The sequence below is a fragment of the Hirundo rustica genome, chromosome Z (assembly GCF_015227805.2).
Source record: "Hirundo rustica isolate bHirRus1 chromosome Z, bHirRus1.pri.v3, whole genome shotgun sequence".
NCBI classification, from domain to species: domain Eukaryota; kingdom Metazoa; phylum Chordata; class Aves; order Passeriformes; family Hirundinidae; genus Hirundo; species Hirundo rustica.
In genome coordinates this window covers 64,865,175-64,891,375 of record NC_053488.1, presented here as the reverse complement: position 1 = coordinate 64,891,375, position 26,201 = coordinate 64,865,175, and the positions used below count along the sequence as shown (strand labels likewise).

Genomic DNA, 26,201 nt, shown 5'->3' with positions numbered 1-26,201 from the left:
CGTGCAAGACGTCTCTCAGTGTATCCGTTTGCGGCGCACTCCCACGGCGAGTCCCGGAGGTCGGGCCTTGTCCCTCCTGAGCCTGGCTGGGCTCGGTCCTGCACCGCAATGCAAATTTCCCCTCCAACATAAGCGTAGCGTGACGACGGCGAGCCTGGAAAAGTCGAGGAGCTGGATTGCTTTTCTGGCACCTAACCGGCCGTTCGACAGCATGCGGCGACACCACCGCAGTCCGGGGTCACCGTCGGGGCCGCTCGGTGGCGCGGTGCCGCCCCCGGCTCGGGCCGGCCCACCGGGGGCTCGCCAAATCCCCTGCTTCTCCCGGCCCGCCCGGCATTTCGCAATTCCCGACGCCTCCCCTGGCCGCCTCTGGCTGCCGGGGACGGTATCTGTGCCCCCGCCGCAGGTCCCGGCCGCGCCGGGCGGGGTGGGGCGGCAGGTGGCGCGGACGTCCCCTGTGAAAGGGGCGGGCGGTGGCGCAGGCGGATGCTGCGCTCGCTCCTCCTCCTCCGTCGTCGTCGCAGCCGCCGCCTCCTGCGCCTCCTCGTATCGCGGCGGTGGCGGGCAGGCTCTGACCGCGGCCCCGCAGCTTATCGCCGAGGCGGCGCGGCCTCCGCTCCCTCCCTCCCTCCCTCCTTGTCTCCGTCGCTGCCCGGCCGCGGCGCAATGTCGGGCGGCGCGGCGAGCGCCCCTAAGCCCCTCCCGTCCTCCGGGCCCAAGTCGCTGCGGGAGATGCCGCATCCCCTGGCCACGTCCAGCAGCGAAGAGATGGGGCCGGCGCTCACCCCCAGCCCGGACCTGCTCCTGCCCCGCAGCATCGCCGACAAGGTACGGGGAAAGGGGGCGCGGCATTTGAGGGGACCTCTGGTGTTGAAGGAGAGCAGGGTGAAGGACTGTGTGTGTTTCCCTGACACATCCCTTTTCCTGGCTTCGTCTCCCCGTGGGGAGATGAAGCCCTAAGCACTGCTGGCATCCATTGCAAGAGCCCAGAGCGGCGCCGGGGGAGAAGGCATCGTGTCCCTTGCTGCGAGGGGCCGGCTGGGGCAGTGGTGGTCGCGCCGTCGCAGGAGAGTTGCAAGAGGCAGCATTTTATTTGCTCTATCTGCTTGTGGCTCATACCGTCTACAGATAGATATACATTTTTCAGGCATTGCTGCAGCTCCTTTGCTGTCTCCTTCCTGTCGCCCTCACGGGAAGGCTTGGAGCTGGCATTGTTTCCTTTTCATCAGCTTGTCTGTGATTGTTCTTTCCAGGTTGAACTCCTGCTCACTTCACTAATACAGGCAAGGTGCTCTGCAGGAGTATCTGTGTCTGTTGTCTGTTTTCCCTTCCCAAGTTCTGGCATATGTTCACAGGACACTAGCGAACTCTGTGAAGTGCCTTCCTTGTGGTGATAATTCGGTAGTGGCAGTGCAGCACTGCTGATACATTAGCTATGCTTGCAAGGACTTGGCATCTCTTGAGACAGGTCTTCCTGGAATTTTTCAGGTTGGATTTCCTGGGAGCAAGAACTGTAAGGGATGATGTGGGCTCAAAAGTAGTTCTCGCACAGATGGTTTGTGCGTACAAGGTGTTGCTGAGTTGCTGGTGGCAAGAAGTGCTTCTTCTGTGGGTCTTGTCCTGGGGACTATGGAACTGCTTCTGGGTAGGATGGATCCACTAGGCTCCAAAAGCGTTGAGGCTGTCAGCAGTATCTGGCCCACTACACTCCCATTCTACAGGAGAATGAGTCAAGGTAGCCTGGCCTCTTCCATACTTCACCATCTGCTGTGTGCAGCTGTGATGTGGGTATTCAGCACTTCTTCCTGCCCATGTAAGGAGCCCTCTTCTTGAACATTTGCCCACTGTTGCTGTAGTGAGAAGCAAGGCTTACCTTCTCTTCAGGAACCTAGGCCTTCATCTGACAAATTAATCAGCTGATAACCTGCTGAGAAAAGGGTATGTTACTAGGGCAGGGATAGGAATTGTGGAGGTTTTTGTCTGTGATAGATGACTTAATCATGTAACTAGGTTGCTGTCTAGCAAACCTGTAGGAATAGAAATTGGCAGCTGCCTTCACAAATCTTGCAGCTGAGGAGCTGCAGCTATTAGCACGGTCCATTCACACTGCTGTATAGCTGGTGAGAAGCAGTGTTCTGAGGAGTATCTCACACCCTATAATGTCTTTCCTCAATTGTATTAAAGATCTTTGCTTTTGGAGTGCAAGCAAGCTTCTGTCTGCTTTACTGCTTTGAGGTTTTGAGAAGTATATCAGTATTCCTGATAAGCTGAGAGCAGAAATAACTCTAGCTTCAGGCTGTGGTCAGCTAACTTCTCATAAGTAGGAAAGTTCTTCCCCAGTTTCTCCGTCAGCAGTGGAAATGAAGTCTACCTTCCTGTACCATGTATGTAGTCCCATTCTGTTCTAGGTACTTGGCACCATAGAAGTACTCTAAAAAAGCAGAGCAAAAGTGGCTGTGGTGATGTTTAGACTTGAGAGCAGTTCTGTGCTTGACCTGGGAATGGCACTAGCCTATGATCCATGCAGAATAAAAGGATATCCAGTAGGAAGAGAATATGTGGTTTTTTTTTCCCTTCTAGCTGAATTAGCAGAAAAAGCCGTGTCTTACCCTCTTGATGGAACAATAAGCTCTGCTGTGTAATAGATGTCCCTTCTTCAGCTTAATATTTTATACACTGGCAAGAAAAAAAAGTGGTAACTTCTTTCCCACCTCAGAAACAATATTCAATAAACAGGTTTTCCTAGCTTTAAGGCAGTGCTTGCACTATGTATTGAGTAGTCTACAGAAGGGAGTATGGTAAGTGGAAGTAAACAGGCAAAACCACTTTTTGGGTAGTTTGTATGTCTCAGTCTCAGAATTGTGGAATGGTTCGGGTTGTAAAGGAGCTCAAAGATGATCATGTTCAGCCTCCATGCTGTGGACAGGGACACCTCTCGCTAGACCAGGTTGCTTAGAGTTCCATCCAGCCTGCCCTTGGACACTTCCAGTCTAATCATAAGAATCTTAATCTCTGGTGGTGGATTATTGATCTTTTGAGAGACTGGCTCACTAATCAACTAATAATGGTGACTAACTTCAATAGCTGAGTAACAAAAGGAGGTCAGCATTCAAGTCTGATTTAGGCTTAAATATCTGCATTTGTTATTTATTGATTCTTGAGGAGGAGCTATTCTAATATTCTCTCTAGTCTTTTGAGAGAGTCTGGTGGATATTGGTACTGCAGAAATTTTGGTCCAAGCCTCCTGCTTCAAAGTGTCTTTGAGTCCAATCTTTTAAGGACAACTGTCCGTATCTAGATCTGTACCCGGATAGCCCCTTGGGAAGAGGGCTAGTGACAATAGCAGGCCCATCACCATGAAGTGGATAGTTTGCTTCTTCTGTGTTCCTCATGTTTCCTCTGAGCAAATACTTCCAAAAATCTGCTGCAAGCTACGAGTACCTGAGACTGAAATCCTCTCAGTGTAGAAAGTTCAGAAGTAAAAGGAGGTTTTCTGCCCATAAAGTGTTTCAATTTTTATTGCCACTGATGGATAGCATAGAAGTAGCTAAGCTTTGGCCATTGCTGTTTTTTATGCTTTAAAGCATATATTTTTTTTTTCTTTTTCTTTTTTTCTTTTTTGATTGAGTAAAAAGCATCACTTTATCCTGAGTCGTAGAAACTTGGGGGACAGGACCATCTGCCTGTGTGTCTTCCTTTTGGATTTTTATTCACATATAGGAACAATATAGTACTTTAGATTCTGTGTAATTTTAAAGTCTCGTAAACTTTAGGTTACTGTTCAAGTGGCTAATGCTAGTAGAGCAGTAGGTCATTGGAAAGGGAAGGAAAATCTTTCGTGCTGTTTACTGAGGCCATCTAAGTAGACCAGTCTTGTTTTCTGAATCTTAGGAAGAGGGCTGCAGAACTTTTGTTATCTGAAGTAGGAACCAGCACACCTTGACTTTTGACAGCATCTTACCTCTTAAATGAAAAGGACATCTTACCTAAGTACTTGACTTTTACAGTCATGCCACAGGAAACATGAAACACTTGAATTGTAGATTCTTGTTTCTAAAGCATTTATAAATTTCCCCTGTGTTTCTATAAAGATCTTTCTGTTCCCTGAAGTCTAATTGTGTAAAACATTGTCTTGATTCCTGACCACCATGAGTGTCTTTGAGTTTATTCTGTTTACCCTTGCTAGTGTTCAGATAAGGAGACAGGTAAAGCTGAACCTGAGTGCTACCATGTTTGTTGTGTTTTGAGGTTTTTTTCCCTTTTATTTGGTTGAGGTTTTTTTAACATCAGGTCAGAGGAGAAACATGCAGAAGAAAACTATTCCTCAAGTTGCATGGCAGGGTTAGTTGTAAAACTGAGGCCTTGCTGGTTTAGCTTTTGAAACACATACAAGCTAAATGAGATCTTGTTTTTAGAGCAGATCAGCTGCTGAGGAGGGCAAGACAAATGCGGAAGTGTCTGGATTTCTCTCTGCCTTTTACTTTTTAAAAAAGAAGGAAGTTCTTCTTGCACGTGACTACTTGACTCCAGTGCACAAGTTTGTCACTTTTGATAAAAAATCTGCTCTGTGCGCCAGGACAAATGCTTTGACAACGAGGCGAAAATGTAGTATTAATAGGTTACTGAGTTTAGAGCAGAGGTGAGAAGTAGATGATATTTTGCTGTATGAAGACTTAGATTCAGCCCCCCTGAGGCTGTGCAGATATAGTAGGCTGATGTTAAGATTTGGAAATGCCAGGCTGTGCAGAGTTGGAAGGGAAGTGTTCTGTATGGCTTAGTTCCACTATCGTTTAGCTATGGTTCCTCTAGACTTATATCATCTAAGAATACCTTCCTAACATGGTGGTGTTGGCTATCCTTGCTATGGTCTGTCTTGAGACTAGCAGCTGTCTGTTTCACATCACTTGTTTCTTGCCAAGGACTCCAAAAGCTTTCATATCCCACCTGTCCAAGGACTGAGACTCACTTGTCCTTTTTCAGACATTTCTGACTGTGTTTCTGTACTTTTGCCCAGCTACCTACATGTAACTTTCTCAGCTTTTCTTCTTGGAAACTCTGCATGTTTGCCTCTGTTAACTCCGTACGGCTGATGGAAGCTTCAAGGCTGTTTTACAGGTAGTATATCAAGCAGATACCAGAGCTGATGTGGAATACCAGGCTTGCAGTGAATGTGTACCTTGAATTTCCTAGTTCATGGAGATGGACTTTAAAACTCATGTTGCAAACTTCTCGTTACTAACTGAAAAGCATTGTTTGCATGCTCTTCTGCTTCCAAGTTACGACTCTGGTGGACTCCTAGACTTCTTACTGGCACCTGATTGAATATAAATACTTGTTTGCTGGAGTGCTGTTACATAGCACTTTCTCTGAAAGGGATTCTGGCGCCGTTCCAACTCCAAAAAGTATACTGAGCATCTGAGGCTCTACTTCCAGCCTTCTTGGCTGATATTTTGTAATTGTTGCTCTTAACTTTATCCACCCACAGATGAAACCAGTTTGCAGTATAATCTGAAAACTTAAAATAGATCTGCCTGAGCTTCTACAAACTTCTTCCTTCTGACTGGATGAGAACTTAGACCAGCATCATGTCTTGCTCTTAAAGGAAGCTGCAGGTAAATTCTCAGATGTGGTAGAGAATGAAGACTGCAGAAAGTCAAACTGAAGTTGGTGAACTTGGGAAACAATGTTAGTATGGATGCGTTGATCTCTGTTCCTATCTACAGGGTGCAAAAATGACAGTCAAAGGGAAGTTGGGGCTTGAAGGCACTTGTGCATATTGTATCATCCAACCTCTTTCCTCAGATAGACCAGGCTTCCCAGGATGCTGTGAAGTTGTTTTTTGAACAGCTCTCCAGGTGTCCTGTTCCTGCATCCAATCACCCACAAAGTAAAATATCTTTTTCATGTTTAAGTGAAACTTCCAGTATTTAAATTTTCACTAAAATGAGTCTATCATTGTCTATCATTTCCTTCTGTACACCCTTCCACCAAATATTTATCCTTATTGATAAGATTCCCTGAGCATTACTGTCTCCAGGCTGTTTGCCTTTTTTGCCTAGAGGCATGTTTCGGCTCTTGGTCAACTTTTCCATCAGTGTCTGTGGTTGGGGTTTTTATGGTGGACTTTTTTTTTTTTTTTCATTCTCTGTGCCAAACGGCTTTTCAGTCAATCAGCCTCCAGCACACACTGCTGCATGGGGTTGCTCCTGGCAGGAGCAGGTGTTCGCGTTTCCTCATATTTAATTTTTTGAGGTATCCCACAACCCGTTTCTCCAGCCTGTTGAGGTCTTCCTGAATGACAGCATGAACATCTGATCAAGCATTCTATACAGTTGTGTACTGTCAGTACACTTGCTGAAGGTGTACCCTGTTCTGTCATTCAGGTCCTTAATGAAGGTGTTAAAACAGTAGTGACCCTAATACTCTCTGCTTCTGTACACCATTTGGAATTTGTGGGATCATAATGCTTTGTGCGCAGCAGTTCAGCCAGTTTTCAGCCCACTTTGCTGTACATCTGTCTACGTTGTGCCACATCAGGTTGTCTAGGATTGTGTTATGAGAGCTTTTTTTGGAAAGTTCTCCTAAAGTTGAAATTAACCATGTTAAAGCTCTTCTGCACACCAGCCCGGTGATATCTTATCTAGCAGGTAGGCATTAAGTTTGTTAAGCATGAGTTACCTTAAGTCCTTGCTGACTTCTCATTACCATGTGCTTTGTGTGTTTAGAAGTGGTTTCTAATATTTGCTTGACCCTTTTCCAGGGATTGAGGTGAAGTTGACTGTCCTGCAGTTCCCTGTATCCTTTTTGAAGGCAGGAGTGAGCCATGTTAAGCCAGAAAGCTAGGTACAGGCAGTTTTCTGCCACATGCCTCCTAAGGAGGCAATCCACTCTCAAAGGCTGAACTTCATTGTCTTGTTTTAAGGAACTGTCTCTTCTCCTGTTGCATTGTGTGTGTGCATATCAGACAGCTCTTTTGTAGTCTGCTTACGAAAAGATCTTACTTAAACCTAGCATGGCTTTCAGCATATCATCATATGCTTTCAGCATATCAGCATATCATCATATCATCTTCAGTCAAGCTGCTGGCTGAATCCAGTTTCCTATCTTTCATTATAGGGACAACTAGAGCTGCTTTCTGTAGCTGTTTCATATCTCAAACTTGTAATACCACTGTGTCCTACTGAAAAGATGTGCTTGTCTTCTTTTTTTCCTTGTAGCCACTCTGAGGTTTGATGGTGTAGAAGCAAACTATAACAGTGCACTGCTGCTCTTATGTTTGCCTTCACTTGTAGAAGTGGGGAAGGGTACTTCAATGGTATCTTACACCAAAGATGCTCTAGTACTGTTGTAGAACTCAGTGTTTTCTGTGAAACAATTACAGCGAGTTTCTTGAATTGGCAATTCACTTCTTTTTTGATCAAGATGAAGGTTAGCTAGCAAGTCAGAGCAGACATTTACATCAACATAAGTATCTTAGTATCATTACTTTTTCAATCTTTTTTTTATAAAGCTAAACATAGCTTCTACTGTAAAACAGTGTTATTACTTTGTGGCTTTTACTTCAACTTATAGGAGGGAGGGATGTATACTTTGAGGTTGAATTCAATGTTGCACAGCTTTCATAATCTTTTCAACAGGATTACTTCATACATAATGAGACAGAGTATTGAAAACAGATATTCAGAGCATACATAGAGGAACTTAGTTCTTCAGATGGGTTTCAGAGGGATGGTTCTTTGCAGTAACTTGTCAGCCATGGTGGAAAAAGTTATGCTTGATGGTCAGGAGAAATCCTCAGGGCTGCCTGTGCTGGAGTGCCTTAAACTTACCCAGGTAGCTGAATGCTTTCTGAGCTCATTCATGGATAGAAAGGGCTAACCACTTTGATAACGAAGTTCACTGATTACAGTTGTATGGGCACCTCCTCCTACTATCAGTGCCTCAGGCAGCATGTCCCTGTAATTAATGGCGGGAGGGGCAGAGAATAAAAGCACAAAGGTTTGCTATTGACACACCTATCTGGGAGACCTGGCTTCCTAGATTAATGTGCAAACTGTTGTCCTCCACATTAACCTGTGCAGGTGTCTTCTGGCGTTGTGGTGTAGTCTTGTGGTATCTTAAACAGATGGTCTGGCTATCACATGAGCCAGTCTGCTCCTGCTCTTAGTTGAGAGACTGGTCTCTGTAAAGTAGGTCAGGAGACAAGGCAGGCAGCTCATTTGGTGCAGTCGACTTAGTGCCACTGCAAGAATATCTACTTGCCACACCTGAAATGCATATTTGAGACTGTAACTTGCATGTGTTTTCAGTCCGTGGAAGACTTTTAATAAGGCAATTAAAAATGGCATTTTATCTTGTGTATTTCTCAGAAATAGCTTTGCTGAGGCTTGTTCTCTGCTGACCATGAGCAAGATCTTAAATGCTGAGCTATACTGACTCTTTAAGCTGTTGAACTGATTGCCTGAGCCTGGGTGTCAGTGCAGCTGAAATTTCCAAGTTCTTGTGGCTGGGGAAAACTGCTTGCATCTCTAGGATGTAATGGTGAAAAAAGATCAGAACTCCTCTATGGCATCTGCAACTGTGAAGTAAAATCTGTAGTAAGTAACACTTAGTGAATTATTGGAAAAACAAGGGGGAACTGTTTCTTTCCAGTTACTAAGGGCAATAACTGACAGCAGGGTAACTACTAGCACTACTGCAATTATCAACTGAAGATGGAAAAAAAATATAGTAAGCTGCAAATATTTTAATGAGTTAGCATTTCCAGTTCCAGTCCAACTTAAATGGCTTTCAAAAAGGGCAAGAAGGGAGAACCAGAGGGAGCTACTGACTACTCAGCTTAATCTCAGTCCCTGGAAGGGTGCTGGAACCATGAATTCTGGTAGCCATCCTTGTCCACAGAGAGGATGAGAAGGTGATCAGGAGTAGTCAGCATGGATTCAATCATATTTGACCAACCTGATTACCTGCTGTGAAGAAACAGCTACCTGTTGGATGGATGAGGGTAGAGCAGTGGATGTTGTCTTCAGCAAGGCTTCCAGCACTGTGTTTTAAAACATCCTCATAGGCAAACTCAGGAAGAATGGACTGAGTGGGAAGACAAGGAGGTGGGTTGAGAACTGGCTGAACAGCAGATCCCAGAGGGTCATAATCAGTGGCACAGGGCCCAGTTGGAGGCCTGTTCCTGGTGGTGCCTCCCAAGGTTCAGTGGTGGGCCCAGTCTTGTTTAACTTTTCCATCAATGACTGGGATGAAGGGCAGAGGCCTCCTCAGCAATGTCACTGACAACACAAAGCTGGGAGGAGCGGCCGATAGCCCAGAGGGCTGTGCAGCCCTTCAGAAGGACCTCAACAGGCTGGAGAGATGGGCAGAGAGGAACCTTCTGAAATCCAGCAAAGGCTAATGCAGGATCCTGCACGTGGGGAGGAGCAACCCCAGGCACCAGCACAGGCTGGGGGTGACCCGCTGGGAAGCAGCTCTGCCCAGATGGACCGGGGTGTCCTGGTGGACAGCAAGCTCCCCATGAGCCAGCAGTGCCCTTGGTGGCCAAGAGGACCAGTGACATCCTGGGCTGCGTTATGAACAGCAGTGCCAGCAGGCTGAGGGAGGTGATCCTGCCCCTCTACTCAGCCCTGGTGAGGCCTCACCTGGAATGCTGTGGAATCCAGTTCTGGGCTCCTCAGTACAGGAAAGACATGGAGCTCTGGAGCAGGTCCAGTGGAGGGCCACAGAGGATTAAGGAACTGGAGCATCTTTCTTAGTGCGGAAAGGCTCATGGACCTGGGGTTTTCAGCATTGAGAAGAGACGGCTGAGAGGATCTCATCAATGCTTAAGTATCTGAAGGAAGGTTGTCAAGAGGATGGACCAGGCTCCTCCCAGTGATGCCAAGCAATAGGACAAAGACCAATAAGTAGACAGATGCACAAGAAGTTCTAGCTGAATATGAGGAAGAACTTTACTGTGCAAGAGATGGAACTTTGAACAGGCTGCTCAGAGATGTTGTTTAGTCTCACCCAGTAGAGATATTCAAGAACTGTCTGGATGCCATGTTCAACATGCTCTAGGTTAATTATGCTTGAGCAGGGACACTGCATCAGATGACCCAATATGATCCCTTCCAACCTTATCTATTCTGTGATTCTCTGTTTTGACAGATGAATTTGTGGGACAAATTCATAAATTGGGTGGATCAACAGGTGGAAAGAGGTGTTGCCTTCACCAGTAGATGATGTTACAATACCAAAATGTTGATTCTCTACCAGATACTTCACTGAAATCAAGAGGTATCTATCAGAGTAAGCAGTTAAGTGATACTGGTTAGTGGTACTAGCTGAAATGGTTCTGAAAAATGAGACAATAATTCAAAGTTCATACAACAGGCAAGGAAAGAGTTTAGCCAAGAGCTGTGATCAGAGTGGTCCTGAAAGCATAAATCCTGTTAGAGAGCATTATTGTGTTAGAGCCGCATTCAGAGCTTCTACACTGCCACTTCTGTGAAGCAATATGCAGTAGATAAGATCCTACTTTGGAAGCGATAGTGGTGGTGTTTCTAACACTTAAAGATGGGTCTCTGCTTTGTTGTTTCAGGTATCTTGGTAGAAGACAAATATTACACAAGTGTGTAGGAGCAAAGACACAGCAAAAATGTCTAGTACTCTGGCTTGCAGGAACATGTGGAGGATGTAAAATGTAAACTTGCTTCTAGATCATGCCTCAAATTAAGGAGATCAGACCCTACTGTGAGAGTGACAGCCTCGCTTCCTGTCTTGGAGTGATCAAATAGTATTACTGCTGCAGTGGTCTATAGTGTTAACAGTGATGGGAAGCTTACAGTGCTGAGGGACATGTTTTCATCATGATTATCAATCTGTGCTTTGACTTCACCCTGAATTTAAGTCTGAAAAGCTCCCCTACCTTAAAGTTTCTCTGTATAGTTTGCTTCACTTTTTCACTGAGCTTGAATTACTGTGTGTGTTCCTTGAAAAGGAATGTGTTGCAGGCAGGTGTTGATCAGCGGCAGGGAAGCCTCCTCCCCAGTACTGGTGTAGACGGTATTAGCAGGAGGCACTTTCGGCTCACTCTGTGGTGAAAGCCCTGGCATCTGGGAATAGTAACTGATAGATTACCCAGATGACAGAAACCCATGCATGATTTTCTGGGTGGAACTGTCACCTTTGCTTTAGCTTTTTAGGTGCTAGTGTGAGGCAAATTGAGTGAAAATTTTGAATACTGACAAGATGAAATTGTGGGTTTTGGATTGTTACCCAGAAAATCTGTGGACATTTTTAATCAATGCCATTTATTGCAAGTGATCATCTTGAGCTCTTCACAATTTGTATGCTGACTTCCACTGTGCTGACTAGCCTGCTCCTGGATCAGTATACTGCACATGAAGCCATGTGTGTAACTTTTATATATCTTTGTGTCTGTCTGACTTCCACTGTGCTGGCTAGCCTGCTCCTGGATCAGTATACTGCGCATGAAGCCACGTGTGTAACTTTTATATATCTTTGTGGCTGTGATAAGCCTAAGCCTAAACTAAAAGGTGTTTCTCTAGATAGAATAGTCTGTAGATCTCAAGTAGTCATGGTTTGATACTGTCCCAATGCCAGGCACCCACAGAAGCTGTTTGCTCACCCTCCCCTGCCACAGCTGTGCAGTGGAGAGAATGAAAAATTGACGAATGGTTCATGATTTGAGATAAGGACTGGGAGAAAACACTCCACAGGGCAAAACAGGCTCAACTTAAGTTGCAAAGTGAATTTATGACTAACAGAATCAGAGGGGGTATTGAGAAGTAAAATAAGCCCTTAAAACACCTTTTTCCCCCTAGCCCCTCCCTCCTTCCCACCCACAGTGCAGGGAGACAGGGCATGGGGGTTTTGGTCAGTGCATCAGCGAGATTTTCTTCCACTGCTTCAGAAGGGGGGTTCCTTCCCTGTGGGACCAAGGCGTCCCTCCCACAGGACACAGTTCTCCATGAACTTCTCCAGCGGGGGTCCACTTTTGCGAGCAGCAGCCAAACCGTGCCTGCTGCAAACATGAGACCCTCCCACAGGCAGACAGTCCTCCCAAAACTGCTGTGGCATGGGTCACTTTTTCCACTGGGTGCAGTCCTCCAAGGACAGGCTGCTCCAGCCGGGAACAAGGGCCCTCTTGCTTCACCAGATCTCCCACTGGATCACTGTCTTCTTCAGGCATCAACCTGCTCTGGTGTGGGCATCTTCTCCATGGATCTCGGCATCCCCTGTGGTTCCCCATGGGCTGCAGGGCTCACAACTGCTGCACCATGGTCTCACCACAGCCTGCAGAAGAACCTTGGCTCCTGCGCCTGGAGTACCTCCTGCCCCTCCTTCTGCACTGACCTTTATGTCTCCATGTTGTTTCCCTCACATGTTCTCACCTCCTCCTCTTCTCTGACTAGAAGAAAAACTGTGAGCCCTTTCTTTTGATTTTCTTCTTAAATGTGTTATCAGAAAGGCATTATCAACCTCTCTATTTTTGGCCAGCAGTATGTCCATCTTCAGAGCCATCAGGGATTGGCTCTGTTGGACACTGTGGAAACTTCCAGCAGCTTCTCACAGAAGCCACCTCTGTGAACCCCCCACTACCAGAAACCAGGCTGTGCAAATCCAATACACAAATCCATCAGCCTCTATAGATAGGCTTCTTATTGTGAGGAAATACTGTGTGACTGCTTTTCTTCACTTTTTCTCCTCAAAGCAGGCACTGAAGCAGTCATGCTGTGTGAGTTTTGGTTTAGGTTTTTGTTTGGTTTTTTTTTTTCTTCCAATGGAATAAAACTTTGTTTATTTTATCCCTTTGAGAGCAAATACCTTTCTGCTGGAAAATGTCTTGTACATCAACAAACGTGATAGAGGCATATCACTTAAATTGGACCTGCATGAACTATTTATGAGAGCTTCTCCAAGACTACACTCTTGTAGCTCTTGAAGGGCATGAGATGTAAACATGAATTCTCCTCTCTAAGTATCTTTGCCTCTGGCCTCTATTGCTTGCACAGTGATACCTTGTCTGACTTGCTCTCGTGGAATCTTCACTGTTCTGTGTCAGAAAAGCTAATGCAACTCATCTGAAACAGGGAGCATGAGGGAACCCACATCATAGTGTATACATACTCTTTCTTGTTTAAATGAAATATTCACCAGGATACTACAGTGCTTCCCCTGTTATCTCTTTCCCTCCTGTTTCTTTGCTTCTCCTCAATCGTTTGCGTCTGTTCACATTAAAAAAACCCAGCATATTACTGTTTGCTCTCAAAAGCCAAATTAACACTTTGACACTGGGTACCTAGATAACAGATGCAACTAAACCTACTTCTAGAGAGTTAATAGAAAAATCCAAACTTCTGCATGGTATGTCTGCAGAGCTTCAACACAAAACTGTATGTTTCTAGAGGAAGGCAGTTTAGTTTGGACAAGCTTAATAAACTGTTCCATCTGTAATCAGATACAAATCTGGTTTCTTGGATTGGGAATGATTGCTAATCATATCCAGGATTCAAGTTTTCCTGCTCATGGTCTGAAATCCTGGCTGCTGCTTTGCTATTTAAAAGGTCAGTGCTCAGCTTCTGAAAATGAAGCTTTAAACAAAACATGAGGCATGTGAGCCTTGTTTGTTGACAGGGTGCTCTTTAACATGTTGAAACGGTTTGTCATGTTTTTGTGCACCCAACTGCAGAATCCATATAACAAACAATATTACTGGAACAAAATCATTGCGTACAGACATGGAACTTAACAGAGCTAGAGGTCATAAATTCTGTTCTTTTTTAAATGTTTCTAAGGACATGTAGCTTCCTTCATTTGTGAAGGCCTTTAAGCTCAAGATAGACTGAAATTGCCTGTTGGCTACTACTAAGAACTGCAGAAAGATGAAAGAACCTCTAGCTCTTTTAAAGGAACATCCGAGTCTGTCCAAAACTTAACCTCTCTTGCTTTCCATCAGGTCATAAGCACTTCTGTACTACTTTCTACAGCTTAAGCACAACTGAACTAATCATGCTGAACAGTTGCTATCCTGGCAGTTTACTTAGGAAGACAGATGCAGCCTTCTGCAAGGACTCAAGTGCTCTAAAAACAGATGTGAGAGCTAACCTTGTATCTAGAACTTCTTATTTCAAGAGAATAGCTCATCCTGTGGATGTGTTAAAATACCTCTTGACTTTTACCACAGTACGGAAGCTATGGCAATCCTACAGTTACTCCTTGCACTTTCTTTCCTGTCCAAAGGATTTGGGGGAATACACGTCAGCTTCATGGCAGTTAATAAGTTCAAAGCATGTCTTACACATTTACATTTTGCCTAATTAATGTCTGCTGCAAATAATGACCCATTTCATCTTCCAGATTCCTGTCCTCCAAAAGCATTTGGCCTTTCACGCATGAAGCCGCACGATAATGTGGCTTATTACTAGTATTGAAAGTCTTGTCTTAACTCTTGTAAAACATCTATGAGATACCACTTACATTCCTGATTTTCAGAGTCTAACCTGAACCACATTTAGGTTTAGAGTTGTATTTGCACAGTTCTCCTTCCAGGCTAAGGAAAGAAGCTAGCTTCTTATAGACTGTGAGTAGACAGACTTATAGACAAACTGTATGAACAAATAGTCTGATATGGCACTTGGCACTTTTTTTTGACACTTATCTTTGTCCTGATGCACAGGAATGCTGAAACTAAGCTGTGTTGTAGCTGAGTCCTTAAAGACTTTTGCAATAGAGGCTGGAGATAGCTTATAGCTCTTGCTGAGTGTTGTTTGCCAGAATGTTTCTGTGCCCACACTCTTAACTGTGATGACTTATGGGAAAAAAAACCACAAAATAAAATAATCGATCTTATGAAATTTGGCTGTTAACCTCAGAAATGGGGTGAGAATCCTGTGACCTACATAAGAAGGCTTGGAAAATGCTTGTGTCAACCACATGGTTGACACAAGCTCTACAAAGGTTGTTTCAGTGTTTGTCTCTCTGTCCAGCTGAAATGCAAAGAGGCACTATTAAAAGTATGATACCTGTATCAGCAAGAATGCTCCCAGGCCTTGAGTGGTGCCAAACAGCAGGCTGTCATGATTAGCTGTTGCATCTTAAATTCTTATTTTTTTCAGGGATGCTGAGGAGCATGTCTCTAGGCAACTCTGACCTACAGAGCAGAAATAGTAGTTCAAATGATGAACACCAGAGCAAAGTCTCCAGACTCCTGGCTTGGCAGCATGTTGTACTTGGGCACCTATTTATAATATTCTGAGAGCAAGTTGATCTAGACTTTAGTGGATTTTCTGTTAGATGGGCAAAATATCAGTTGTAGTGCTGAAACTTTAGAAATGAGGCATGGCCCTGTTAAACTGAGGGCTTTTTGCCTGACCCTACAGAGCCCACAGACTTGGCTCATAATACTCTTCTCATCTAAGAAGTTAAAATTTGTCTTGGATCCTCACCAGTCCATCAGTGTTCATCCTCTACTGACACATTTTAAGGTAAGAGCAAGAGGAATTACTTCTGATTTGTACTTACTCTGTATTGCTCTTAAAATGGCCTCAACCTTACAGTCTGATTTTATATGATTATTGTAATGGACACCACTGACCTCTTTGGAAAGTATCACCTTGTTCCTTGTGAATACATCCACATAAACTGCACCATCCCTTCCCATTCCTGAGAAGGATATCAGGTACTAGGACATGCAACCACTTAAGCCTTTTACCGGAGGTTAGGTCTAGACTAGAAATTGATTATCACAGTTTTTCAGTTCTTGTCAAACAACAACTTAGCGCTGTCTTATTTGTGAATGGTTCTTCCTGGAAATGAACAAGGTTTTTGACATTTAACTGTAGGGATTTTTTTTTTTTTTTTAAACGCAGTTGAGCATGGCTGCCTTGTTCTTTCCATCCCTTCTTGTGTCCAGAGCATTCTCCCTTCTCTGCATGCTGTATGTCCACTTTAGTGCCTTAAATTAACTGCTCAAAAACAAGTGCCAGAAGCTGGGACATCACATTTCAGACATGTGAAGAAACAAAAACCTCTAGTAAACAAAATCTGATGCTGCTGCCTGATAGAGAGTGAAATTGGATGTACATAAAGGGGAAGTAAATGCATTTTCTTCCCTCGTTCTGTACTAGCTGGTATTGGATAATAGCCTTGTGTAGATTGAAATTTCACTAAACAGATGCTTAGTGGGGTCTTCTAATAGAATACTGTGCACAGATGAGCTAATCTAGGTGTACTAGAGGATGCAGAAGTGACTCTTCTTTCTAAATTGAGCTGACCCATACAAAAAACACCTGCATTCAAAACTTGTGGGGATGAGACAAGGAGTGTTGTGAACAGGTCTGTGAAAGCCAATTTTGTGTAAGCTTTTGTAATGCCCTGGGGAATGTTTATGTCTAAACCACTTCAGTTTTCCACTCACTGGCTGCCATTCTTCTATGACTTACTGTTGTGTACTGAAGGTATGGAGATAGGAGTGTTCCAAAACCCAGGTATAATGGTGTGGCATTATTGTCTGCCTAACGTGACCCTGTCTGTCATTGTGTCTCTGTGAAATTAATGCAAAAAACAATGGAACACCTTGAAATAGGAGGAGAAAATGTACAGCATTCTGAATTTTGGAAGTGAAGCAACGAGGTTCAAGGAGCAGTATAGGTCTGGCTCTCAGGTCCCTAAGTTAGGCAGTGGTATTTAGGGTTAAGTGCACTTCTTGCCTGTAAACAGCAACATTTTTAAGTGTCACTTACTGTCACACAATACTTGTTGAATGGGAGCAGTTCCCATCACATGGGTTCAGGGTAACCAGGGTTTCCAGAGGTGAGTTTATGCATGTTTGGAAGACCTGGCTGAACCATGCCTTCTGCTTCCTTGTGGACTGCTGCTTTGAGAGCAAAGCTATCTGGTTAAACTGTACACTTGCTCAGGCAGGATAGGTGAAAACTAGCATCCAGTTTCTGGAAACTGTAATATTAGCTAGTTGCTTTTAATTCAGCAGAAGACTCCATGGTCTTCACAATAAAACAATACCTATCGAAATTTAGACCCTCAAGGGTTGAATTCTGGATGCTTTCTCTGGCATGCTGCTCCATGGAGGGAGGCTGCCATCCAGAAGACTGCACACCAAGCTCCTGAGGTTTCTACTTCATGTGTATCCAAACTGCTTTGTAAATGCAGTTGTGGAAAATCTCCTGGGAGTAGATGGAAACTTCCTAAATAATATTGAATCTCAATTGCATATTTCCAGTTTAAAAAAAATCAGTTGAATTTTATGTTTGGATGAAGTGAACTTCTTGATAGATTTAATACCTGTTTTGGGGCGGGCTGACTAATCATGATGTTTGGAGAACAGGAATGAGCGAACTAATGTGAAGCAGCCTTACCAGATAGCAGCCGCCATAGTTAGTCCAGCACAGGGAGTTAGTTCCTGCTTGCCTGGCACTACTATGGGCAGTTAGTTCCTACTTGCTTCTTTGGTAAGATACCAAACATATGCTGCTAAAATCATCTGACTTCTGTAGATAGATTCAGGTGTCTTGAGGAATCCTAGGAACTTCATAGGAATGCATGGAGAGCCTGCCCTCGTTTTTGTTTTACAACAGTATACAAGGACCAGTAGCTCTTGAACTTGAAAGTCTGATTGTCACACTGTATCTACTCTAGGTTGTGATCCAGGCCTTGCTTCACCTAACCGGCTTCAACAGATGACAAAGATGTGAGACTGTCCTGAGGCAATGGAGGACAGAGACTAAGGATCTTTACTCTTTACTGTAGAAAAAGCTTTGAAACTTCAGAAAATCTTTATGGATGCTTGCTAAGAAGTGAAGAATGTCTTGAAAAAATATGACCTCCTTGACACCTTGCTTGGCTAACCAGAAGCAGACTCCCCTTCTCTGTGCTGTAGGACTGCTCAGCTTTATGGCAGACTGACTACTGTGAGTGACAGGTACCTTGACAAAAGGCTTTGTAAGCAATAGGTACATGCTGTGACTTGGACTGTGCTGGTCTCCAGTAATGCAGAGAGGTACTTAAAACCTGGAGGGGCAGCTACTTGGTGCACTAAAGGTGAAGCTGATGCATGAGCCAATGGCAATGATGTCAGACATAGCTTGCCAGCTTGTTCATATGAAATGGATAATACTAGCCAGTATTGTGGGTATGATAGTATATCAACAGGTAGAAACAGAGGTGGCTGCATATCTACTTTCCCATTCGGCTCTGCAGGATGTACTTGTCTTTCTGTAGTAAAAGCAGACTAGCACAAATGATGCAGTTTTGTTTCCCAGACAGGAGGAAAAAACAACCAAACAAAAAACCCCCTCAAGTCTCATGGAAGAAAGGTGGTGCAATTAACATGACAGGGAGGAACTCTGCTGGTTGGTTTACAGCCTGAGGTATCTTGCTGTCATACTTCAAAGCCTGCCTTTTTCTAGCAATAGCATAAGACTTCCGCAAAACTGATCCTGCCCACTGTTAAATGAGAGCTCAGCAGCCATATGAGTTGTTTCTAGTGCATTTAGCTAGGAGGTTCCACCCATTCGGGATGAGAAATAATTAGCTTCTAACTTGGCTTTCATCTACTGAAAAGTAGCCAACTAGCAGGATATGATGCCAGTTGTCTCTTTCGGGGGAGGATCCTGCAGAAGAGGCAGTAGCACATCATCTTTCCTTTCCCCACCTGCACAGCTAGCAGCTCTCCTGATCTGAAACACTGCTGGTACAGAAGCTTTACTTGATGGGTCTCGAGATCTAACTATTACAGCCTTTAACACCTGAGACATTCCACAGGGCCCATTGACTGCAGGAACACACTGAAGGGCAATGAAGCAGATTCAAGCCTTCACAGACTTCTGTCCTGCTTAAAATGTGCAAGAAGACATATTCATATGATATTGATATTGTTACTTCCCAAGAGAATTGGTGAGGAAAATGCTGACTTCATCCAACTGTCTGCAAGCTCCATCTTTGGTTCTTTCTCAAGATTCTTATATTTTAAGCAGATTCCATCATATTCTTTAAGCTCTCTTATGGAAGAGTTTTCTTACAAGCTTTTGAGATCTCATGGAACCAGGCTTAAGCTGTTTCTGCAAGTTAATTGTCCTACTGGAAGCTTAGAATATGACTGGTTGCAGTTCTGGCACAACTTGTATGTTAATGCTTATTGCACATGGGCAATGATGAGCTGTCTTTTCCTTTGGAAACAGGTTTGTCTCCAGCTAGTGTGGTATCCCAGGGTTTGCTTTGCTTTTTACTCTGCTCAGCCAAATTCTCTTGTCCAGCTGAACCGCAGATTTTCTGAAGCCATCTCCTCTTGTTAACCTTATCCTGTCTACTGCTTATTCTGTTTGTGTAATTTCAACAGAACTTCTTATCTACCAAGTTATTGTGCCATTGCTTCCTCCTGTTGTATGCATTCCTTCTATGCTGAGTCTGAGCCAGATGCTTGTGTAGTTTGAGGTGTCTACCTCATGCGTGAGCTGGCAAGCTGTGCCATGCTCCTCCTGCTCTTTTGTCCTCTTCAGAACATTTGAGTGCCTGCCTTCCTGTCTTGCTCACCTGCCAGTTAAATCTGAAAGCCTCTAACTGTTTTCAGCCTCTTCTGTACATTAGCAGAGAGAATGTGTCTAACTTCTCTGTCTGTAGACAATCGTTTAGATCACACCTTTCCCAAAATGTCTAGGCTAAGCAATTATTTTCTCTACTTCATAAGGCAGCCCTCAAGGTGAAGAGCAATGCTGCCAGAGTTCTGCAGTACTGCAACAGACATGTGGCTCTCTATGAAATCCCAGTACGCCCATGATGGGTTTTTGACATTGACTGGTATGCTTTTATCCATTATCAAAGGCCAGCCTTTGTAAGTAACTTTACCTCGAAGCTCTTGCCTGTGATTTTGTACCTTTGGCTAAAGGAGCATTGATGAACAGAGGGAGTCTCTCATCCACACGTGATTGCTTTGCTAAGATGATATGTTTTGTTTAGCCACTTATGATTGTGTGAAGTTTCATCTTAGAAGTAATTGTATAACTAAAACACTTCTGGGTAATGTGATGCTTAGGTGTAGAAATGTTTCTCTGTTTAGCAACAAGGGAGATTAATCTCTGGATGAATCTGTCGCTATCCTACTATTAAAAATATGCAAACAAAAAACTTCCTATATTTTCTGAAAAGAAGACCCATGGATCCTTAGACTTTCTATGTATAACTTGACACACACTCTCAGCTCAATGAAACCAGAGCAAAGAACATGTTAATTTGCTGTGGTATTTATGCAAGTGCAAAAACAACTGTTACAGAGTAGTTGGTTTGCATTGTAGCATGAGATTTGAAGGTGTGTGGGTGTACCAAGTTAGCTATAACTTTGTTTTGTTGTTTTCCTTTTTTCACCTGCTGCCAAGTCAGTTTCAAGGAATTGCAGACTTCCTGACCTTTTGTGTTTTTCTTCCTAAAATGGCCATTTGCTGGATCTTTTAGCCTCTGTCTTCTCTAGGCACTGGATGACACTCTTAAGACTTAGGAGAATGGGAGTGAGGAGCTCTCCAAGGAAAAAGTAGTGTTTTCATTTGCTTTAGGACTCCAACAGGGAGGTGTGCCTAGATACTTGTGCAGGAGAGTATGATCTGTGACTTGTTCTGTAATGCAGTGATGGCAATTTAGACTCTAACTGCTGCCAACATGCGTGGAAGTTAATGGAATGGATGGGAGACCTCCAGTGAAAGTTGTGCTCCTTCCTCCATCATAAGTCTCCAGAAGTGAAAGCTGATTGCATTCCAGGCAACTGAACCGTTGCCACTTCACCTGAAACCTGTCTTTTAAGTGTAGCTCTCTCAATTTGCCTAGCTGTTTTGTTTTCAATCTAGGTTGGCTTAGTGTCACCAAGTACTGTTGGTTCAGCAGTACTCTGCTTCCCTATGAATAGAAAGCAGGTTGTGCTGTACTTAGGGAAAATGTAGTGATAATGTGCTTTCTCTTCAGCTTAATGCTCAAAGACTTCAGGGTGTTGCCCAGGTGTCCTGGAAAAGGGTGATCTTTGGAGGTGCTAAAACAAACAACCCTTGTAATATGTCAGAGAAGCTTGTTTGTGGTGTCCTTGAAAATACTGCGCTAAAACCTAGGATCTGTTAACTTCCTTTTTTTTTTTTTCCCTCTCCAATACAGGATCTCAGTCTGCCCAATGGCACTCCCGTGGACACTTCTAGCCCAGCCTCCTCTTCATCTCTTCTCAACAGACTGCAGCTGGATGATGACTTGGATGTGGAAACTAGAGACCTCTTCGTTACTGTTGATGATCCCAAAAAACACGTGTGCACAATGGAGACATATATCACATACAGGGTTACAACAAAGGTACAAAGGAATATTCTGTTTCCTAGTACTTCCTTCTTTGTGGAATAACTTTGGGGCATGTTCTGGATATTCACATCTTGCACTGTGTTTTCTTCTCTTAAGGACAAGAATGTAGTGTCTTATGGTACCTTGTGAATGTGTAGAAGAAATTACTTCTCTTAGCAGACCTTGCTTCAGTGTCTGAAACTGTGGAAAAGTCTTTTAACATGTCAAATTTTTTTTTTTTTTTTGTCTCTGATTCCTAAATAGTACTGTTTGTAAACTTGCATGGCCAGTTTCTTTCATTAACTTCACAGTTTGTTCATTTAAGTTATCTGACACTCAGTTGGTTTGAGTTTCCTTCAGGGAAATATGCCTTGTTACTGGTTCACTGTTAATCATCTCACTTTGTGTCTGTCCTTTTCTTTAAGCTTGTTGCTGAAAGTGTTTACTACTTTTCGTCTGTTATACACTAAAATCGTAGTCCTGATCCTCAGCTTTCAGACAGTTTCTGGTTCAGATAGTTCTACAGCTAGTAATAAAATGAAGTATCCTAAGAATTCTGCTGCCAACCAAAAGAGGCTGGAGATTTTTTCAGTATCTGTTGTAGTTCAATCATTAATGTAATCTATATATATCAATATGAAAAGTGATCTCAAAAGTCCACTACATTTACGACTGAAATGTTGATTCCTCTTAACTAAATCTTTCTCATTATAATGAGCTGATAGGAGATGTTGACATCTGCTTTGAGCACTTGCAGTTACCTAAGGCAAAAAGCGTTACTAGTAATATACTTGATACACTTGTCCAAAAAGATTAACATTCCTGCAGTCCACTTAGATGGCAGTATGTACTGGAGCAAATATTTTCCTTGGTGATAAGGAAACTTTACAGGCCACAGATAGTTTTTTTCCAAATGTCCACTTCAAAGTTTCACTTTCAGACTGCTCAGGAGAAAATAGAGTTTCTCTAAAATAGTTACTATCTCTTGCTGTGTTACATTTAACACAGTTTTGTTGTCTACCATTTTTACTCTTAATAGTCTTACTCTTGCAGGAAGCATTGTATCGTTTTTTACTTGGAGCAGCTAAGCCTTCAGCTATTATTTGATCAGAAGGAATAGGAGCCACAAAATAAAATGTGGCTTTCAGCTGGGAAATGGCTAAAATTGGCTAATGTTGTTCCTGTCTTGAATTAAGACTTAATTATTCCATCAGTATAAAATACTTCTTTGTAGTGGCACCCTATAGTTCTTATGCTTGGAAATCCTTATGTTCAAGGGTTACTTTTCTTTTTAAAGCAGAATTCTGAAACATAGCCAAGGTCTTTACTATATTTAGGTCAGAAGTATTCGCCAACAATGTCTCTTTTCTTATTTAAAAAAATAATTCCATACTTCTGATTTTGATGTCTATCTACCTATCTGTTAATACTTGTTTTATTTTGGATCTCATTGTAGCACATAAATCTGCTATATTATACTATTGCAATATTATTATGAAACTGGGTAAGTTACTCATCTGAATCACCATGAAATTCTCATCTTTTTAGTTTTGTTATTCTTGGAAACTTTTGGTTATTCTCTAGGGTCAGAACCTCTAGGGCTATCTACCGTTGATCAAGACTAACAGTATTAATGGTCTAACTCATTCTTGCCCTATAAACAAGGCATCTTCAATGCCAAGCTAATTGCTGATTAGCCTTTGTAACTGCAAGCAGTAATTAAACATGGCAGAAAAGCTGCACAGGAATAATCCACAGAGTGAGGTGAGGAGCCTTCTCAACATCACCCTTGCAGCCATGCAGGAAAGAAGTTTGAGAACCTCTAAATGGTCTTTCTGGTGCTTCTGAATGAGTAAGCAGGAATGTCTGGGTTTTTTTTTTCTCTATTGGAGAATGCTTCTGGAATGTCAAAGGTTTGGATAAACGTAGATCATAGAATGAGTTATTCTGAAGACTGAAAAGCAGCATCACCAGGGCAAGAGGGGAGTTGCTAATGCTGTAATGTGTGGTTGTGGCTGTGGCAGGATACCACTGTAGGGAAGAGTGTAGACCGACCACAATTGCATTTGTGTTGTGTGGAGTTTTGTTTCATTTTTCTTTTTACAGGTCCTTCATTCCAACAGGGGAAAAAAAAAAAAAAAAAAAAAAGTCTTGCAATATGCCTTGGGCTCTCGGGCTTTTCATCTTCTCATGTCTTTGTTAGCAGGTAGTGATGACTGAGGAAGGGTCAAAACTTTGGCTTGCAAAGGAAAACTTAAGAGTTTACTTGATCCTGCTTGTGTACCTGTTTTCACAGTTCCCTAGTAAGAGCCAGGTAACGTTCCCTAGCCTGTCTTGTGGATGAACACATTTAAAGAATGTAATAGTAATCCTTCAGCTAACAAGACAATGATTCAGGACTGACCTGATTTTCTCATATTCTGTATTCATCTTGCTGATGCAGTTACTAATGCAAGTTAGTAAGCAGTTTTCTTACACAGGGAGGTTAGTGAAACTTGTGGATGAAACTTGTGCTGGAACTTAATGGGTCTTGACTGTGATGATTGAAATGTCTTTGTGTCCTTCAGATAGATGGGTGTGCATTTTAGGGACATTTTGCCAAGCACAATTTTTTTTTTTTTAGAAAGAAGGGGGAAGGTAAAGCTTGGCCTTATGTTATATAGTCATCTTTCCTGAGAAAACATAAATAAGTGTACTTCTAACTTCACTTTCATGGTACTTTCTAGGATGGCAAGGCCTTCTATGCCTTTTCTCATGGAGGTCTGAACAGCTGAGTGCCATTCCTCAGAGTCATGCAGTTGCTCTGCAGGCTTGAAGGGAGAGTGTTTCAAACCAGTCAGTACTGAAATGGAAGTCATGTTTGCACTTTCCTGTCTTTCTCATCGTGCTTCTAGTCCATTCATTGGGTAGATTACTTGAACACATCAAACGGCCTGATTCCTTCGATACAAGCAGATAAAAGTGATATGAAGTCTTTTCCAAACAGGCTAAACTATTTGAGGCAAAAAGAAATACTGGAGTGCTAAGAACATCAGCCTTCTTCCTTTCCCCTCTCTGTCAATTCTCCTCTTTTCTTAGTTGAAGATTTTGCCTCAAACTTAAATAATAACATGGAAGGGAATCTGGAATCAAGTCTAGTGAGTTAAGAGAGTAGAATCAGGGTACAAAAATACTTTCATATAGTCATCACAGGCTAGCTTTCAGGTTTGGCTGCTAACTGCTTCCAAGGAAGACAAGAATCTTATGCAAGACCAAGACTTGGTGATTGCCTTAATACTGCCTTTAGTCAAAACTGTTCCAGCTACTAAGGTAAAAGTGTCTGTAACTCTGCCTGCTTTCCAGCAAGTAAAACAGAGCTCAGAGTACTACAGTGTTGACTTAGTGAAGCTGTGCTGGAATTTTCAGTAAGTTTCTGGAAACATCTTGCCCATTATTTTTTGAGAGGTTAAGATCTGCCATGTAAGTTTCTCAGCTTCGTTTGGAAGAGACACATGTCCTTGCAAGATGAGATTTATGAATCTTACTGAGAAGGCGGGAGGAATTTGACTGTGACAACAACATAGATGCTTCACTTGTGGTCTATTATGGAAATTTCCCTGGTCAGCCATCCAGGAGCCACTCTGGCAGTCGCTCTTGCACCACCCGAGCTGAGAAAAAAGCCCTTTTCCTTTCCCAGCTATGCCCCCTCACTTACACAGTCACACCAGGTTTCTGTCCCCAGTTTTCCCACAGCAGTCTCAGGTGTCCCAACCACTAAAATAATTTCATCACAGTGCAATAACAAACTAACAGCTCGAGCTGGTGTCTCTGAGGAGGGATCCTGAACAAAGGGAGCCCTGGGCTTTTATCCCCTCACCAGTCTAAGCGTGGGAAGGTCTGGGGTCTTCGGCTCCTGCAGAGTCTCAGTGTCCGGTCCCCTGGCTGGGCAGCAGGACCCCTGGCTGGGCAGCAGGTCCCCGGGCCCTTGTTGTGCTGAGGATCGGCTCTTCACAGCCTCTTTGCCTGGGCTCCACCAGCCAGAGCTCAACCTGCAGCTCCCACTGCAGCTGCAACCCGAGCTACTTCAGTCAATGTGTTCTTGAGCACTGTGCTTCAACTGTGGCAAGATCCTCCTTCCTCTTATGTGCGATCTGGAAAAAGTAACTTGTGCTAACCTAATGAACAGTTTGACCTTAGATCCAAATTCTTTCAGTGTTAGTGAGGTTTCATTTAAGCCTTGGAAGGCCTTTATGTTCTGCTCAAATAGTCTTTGAAAGGCTTATTTGCTGTCTAGATTTGGTAACCTGTGCAGTAAGCGTTGAAATGTTGCTGCTGTATTTTCATCTCAGGTTAAAAAAAGTGATATAAGGAAAACTTTGCAATTCTGCTTGTGAAGTAAAGGCAACAAGAGCAGTCTACTATAGGTGAATGATAGCTAATGTATGGTTTGTGTACTGGGACTTAACCTTGCTTTCCTACTCCTAGACAGTCTTATACCATTTTCCTTAACTATTAGCAGAATAGTGGTTAATAAGCTTCTCAGTGCTTTACAGATGGGAGGCTTTACCTTCATTCTCATGCTTCAGGATAAGACACTGTAGCGTGTAGCTATTCTGGTTACTCTCATTCACTCACTCTCTGATCTCTTAGAATGCCTGTGAGCAGTGAAAGCCAGTTCACAGATGCTTTGCCTTCTACTGAGTTATTGCTGCCTCACTCCACCCTTGTTTTTTTAATTTAAATTTCTAAAATAATATCATTCAGTCTCTTACTCAAAACAAGTGAAAGTGATTCAAATTAAGTCTCAAGAAGTCACATGTATAGCATGGCACTCTTAGATTTTCAGTAAGCTGGTGTTACCCTGAGATGTGGGTAACTGAGTAAAGCAC

General features: G+C 43.3%; 1 protein-coding gene across 1 annotated transcript in view; it reads left to right on the top strand.

Moving 5' to 3' along the window:
- Positions 1-594: 594 nt before the first annotated feature.
- SNX30 (sorting nexin family member 30) overlaps positions 595-26,201 on the top strand; it is a 55,481-nt gene continuing 29,874 nt past the window's right edge. Inside the window, exons 1-2 of the mRNA XM_040090744.2 lie at positions 595-828; positions 21,160-21,348. Of these exons, the coding sequence (XP_039946678.1) occupies positions 667-828; positions 21,160-21,348 (351 nt within the window). The 5' untranslated portion in view covers positions 595-666. The remainder of the gene's footprint in view (positions 829-21,159; positions 21,349-26,201) is intronic.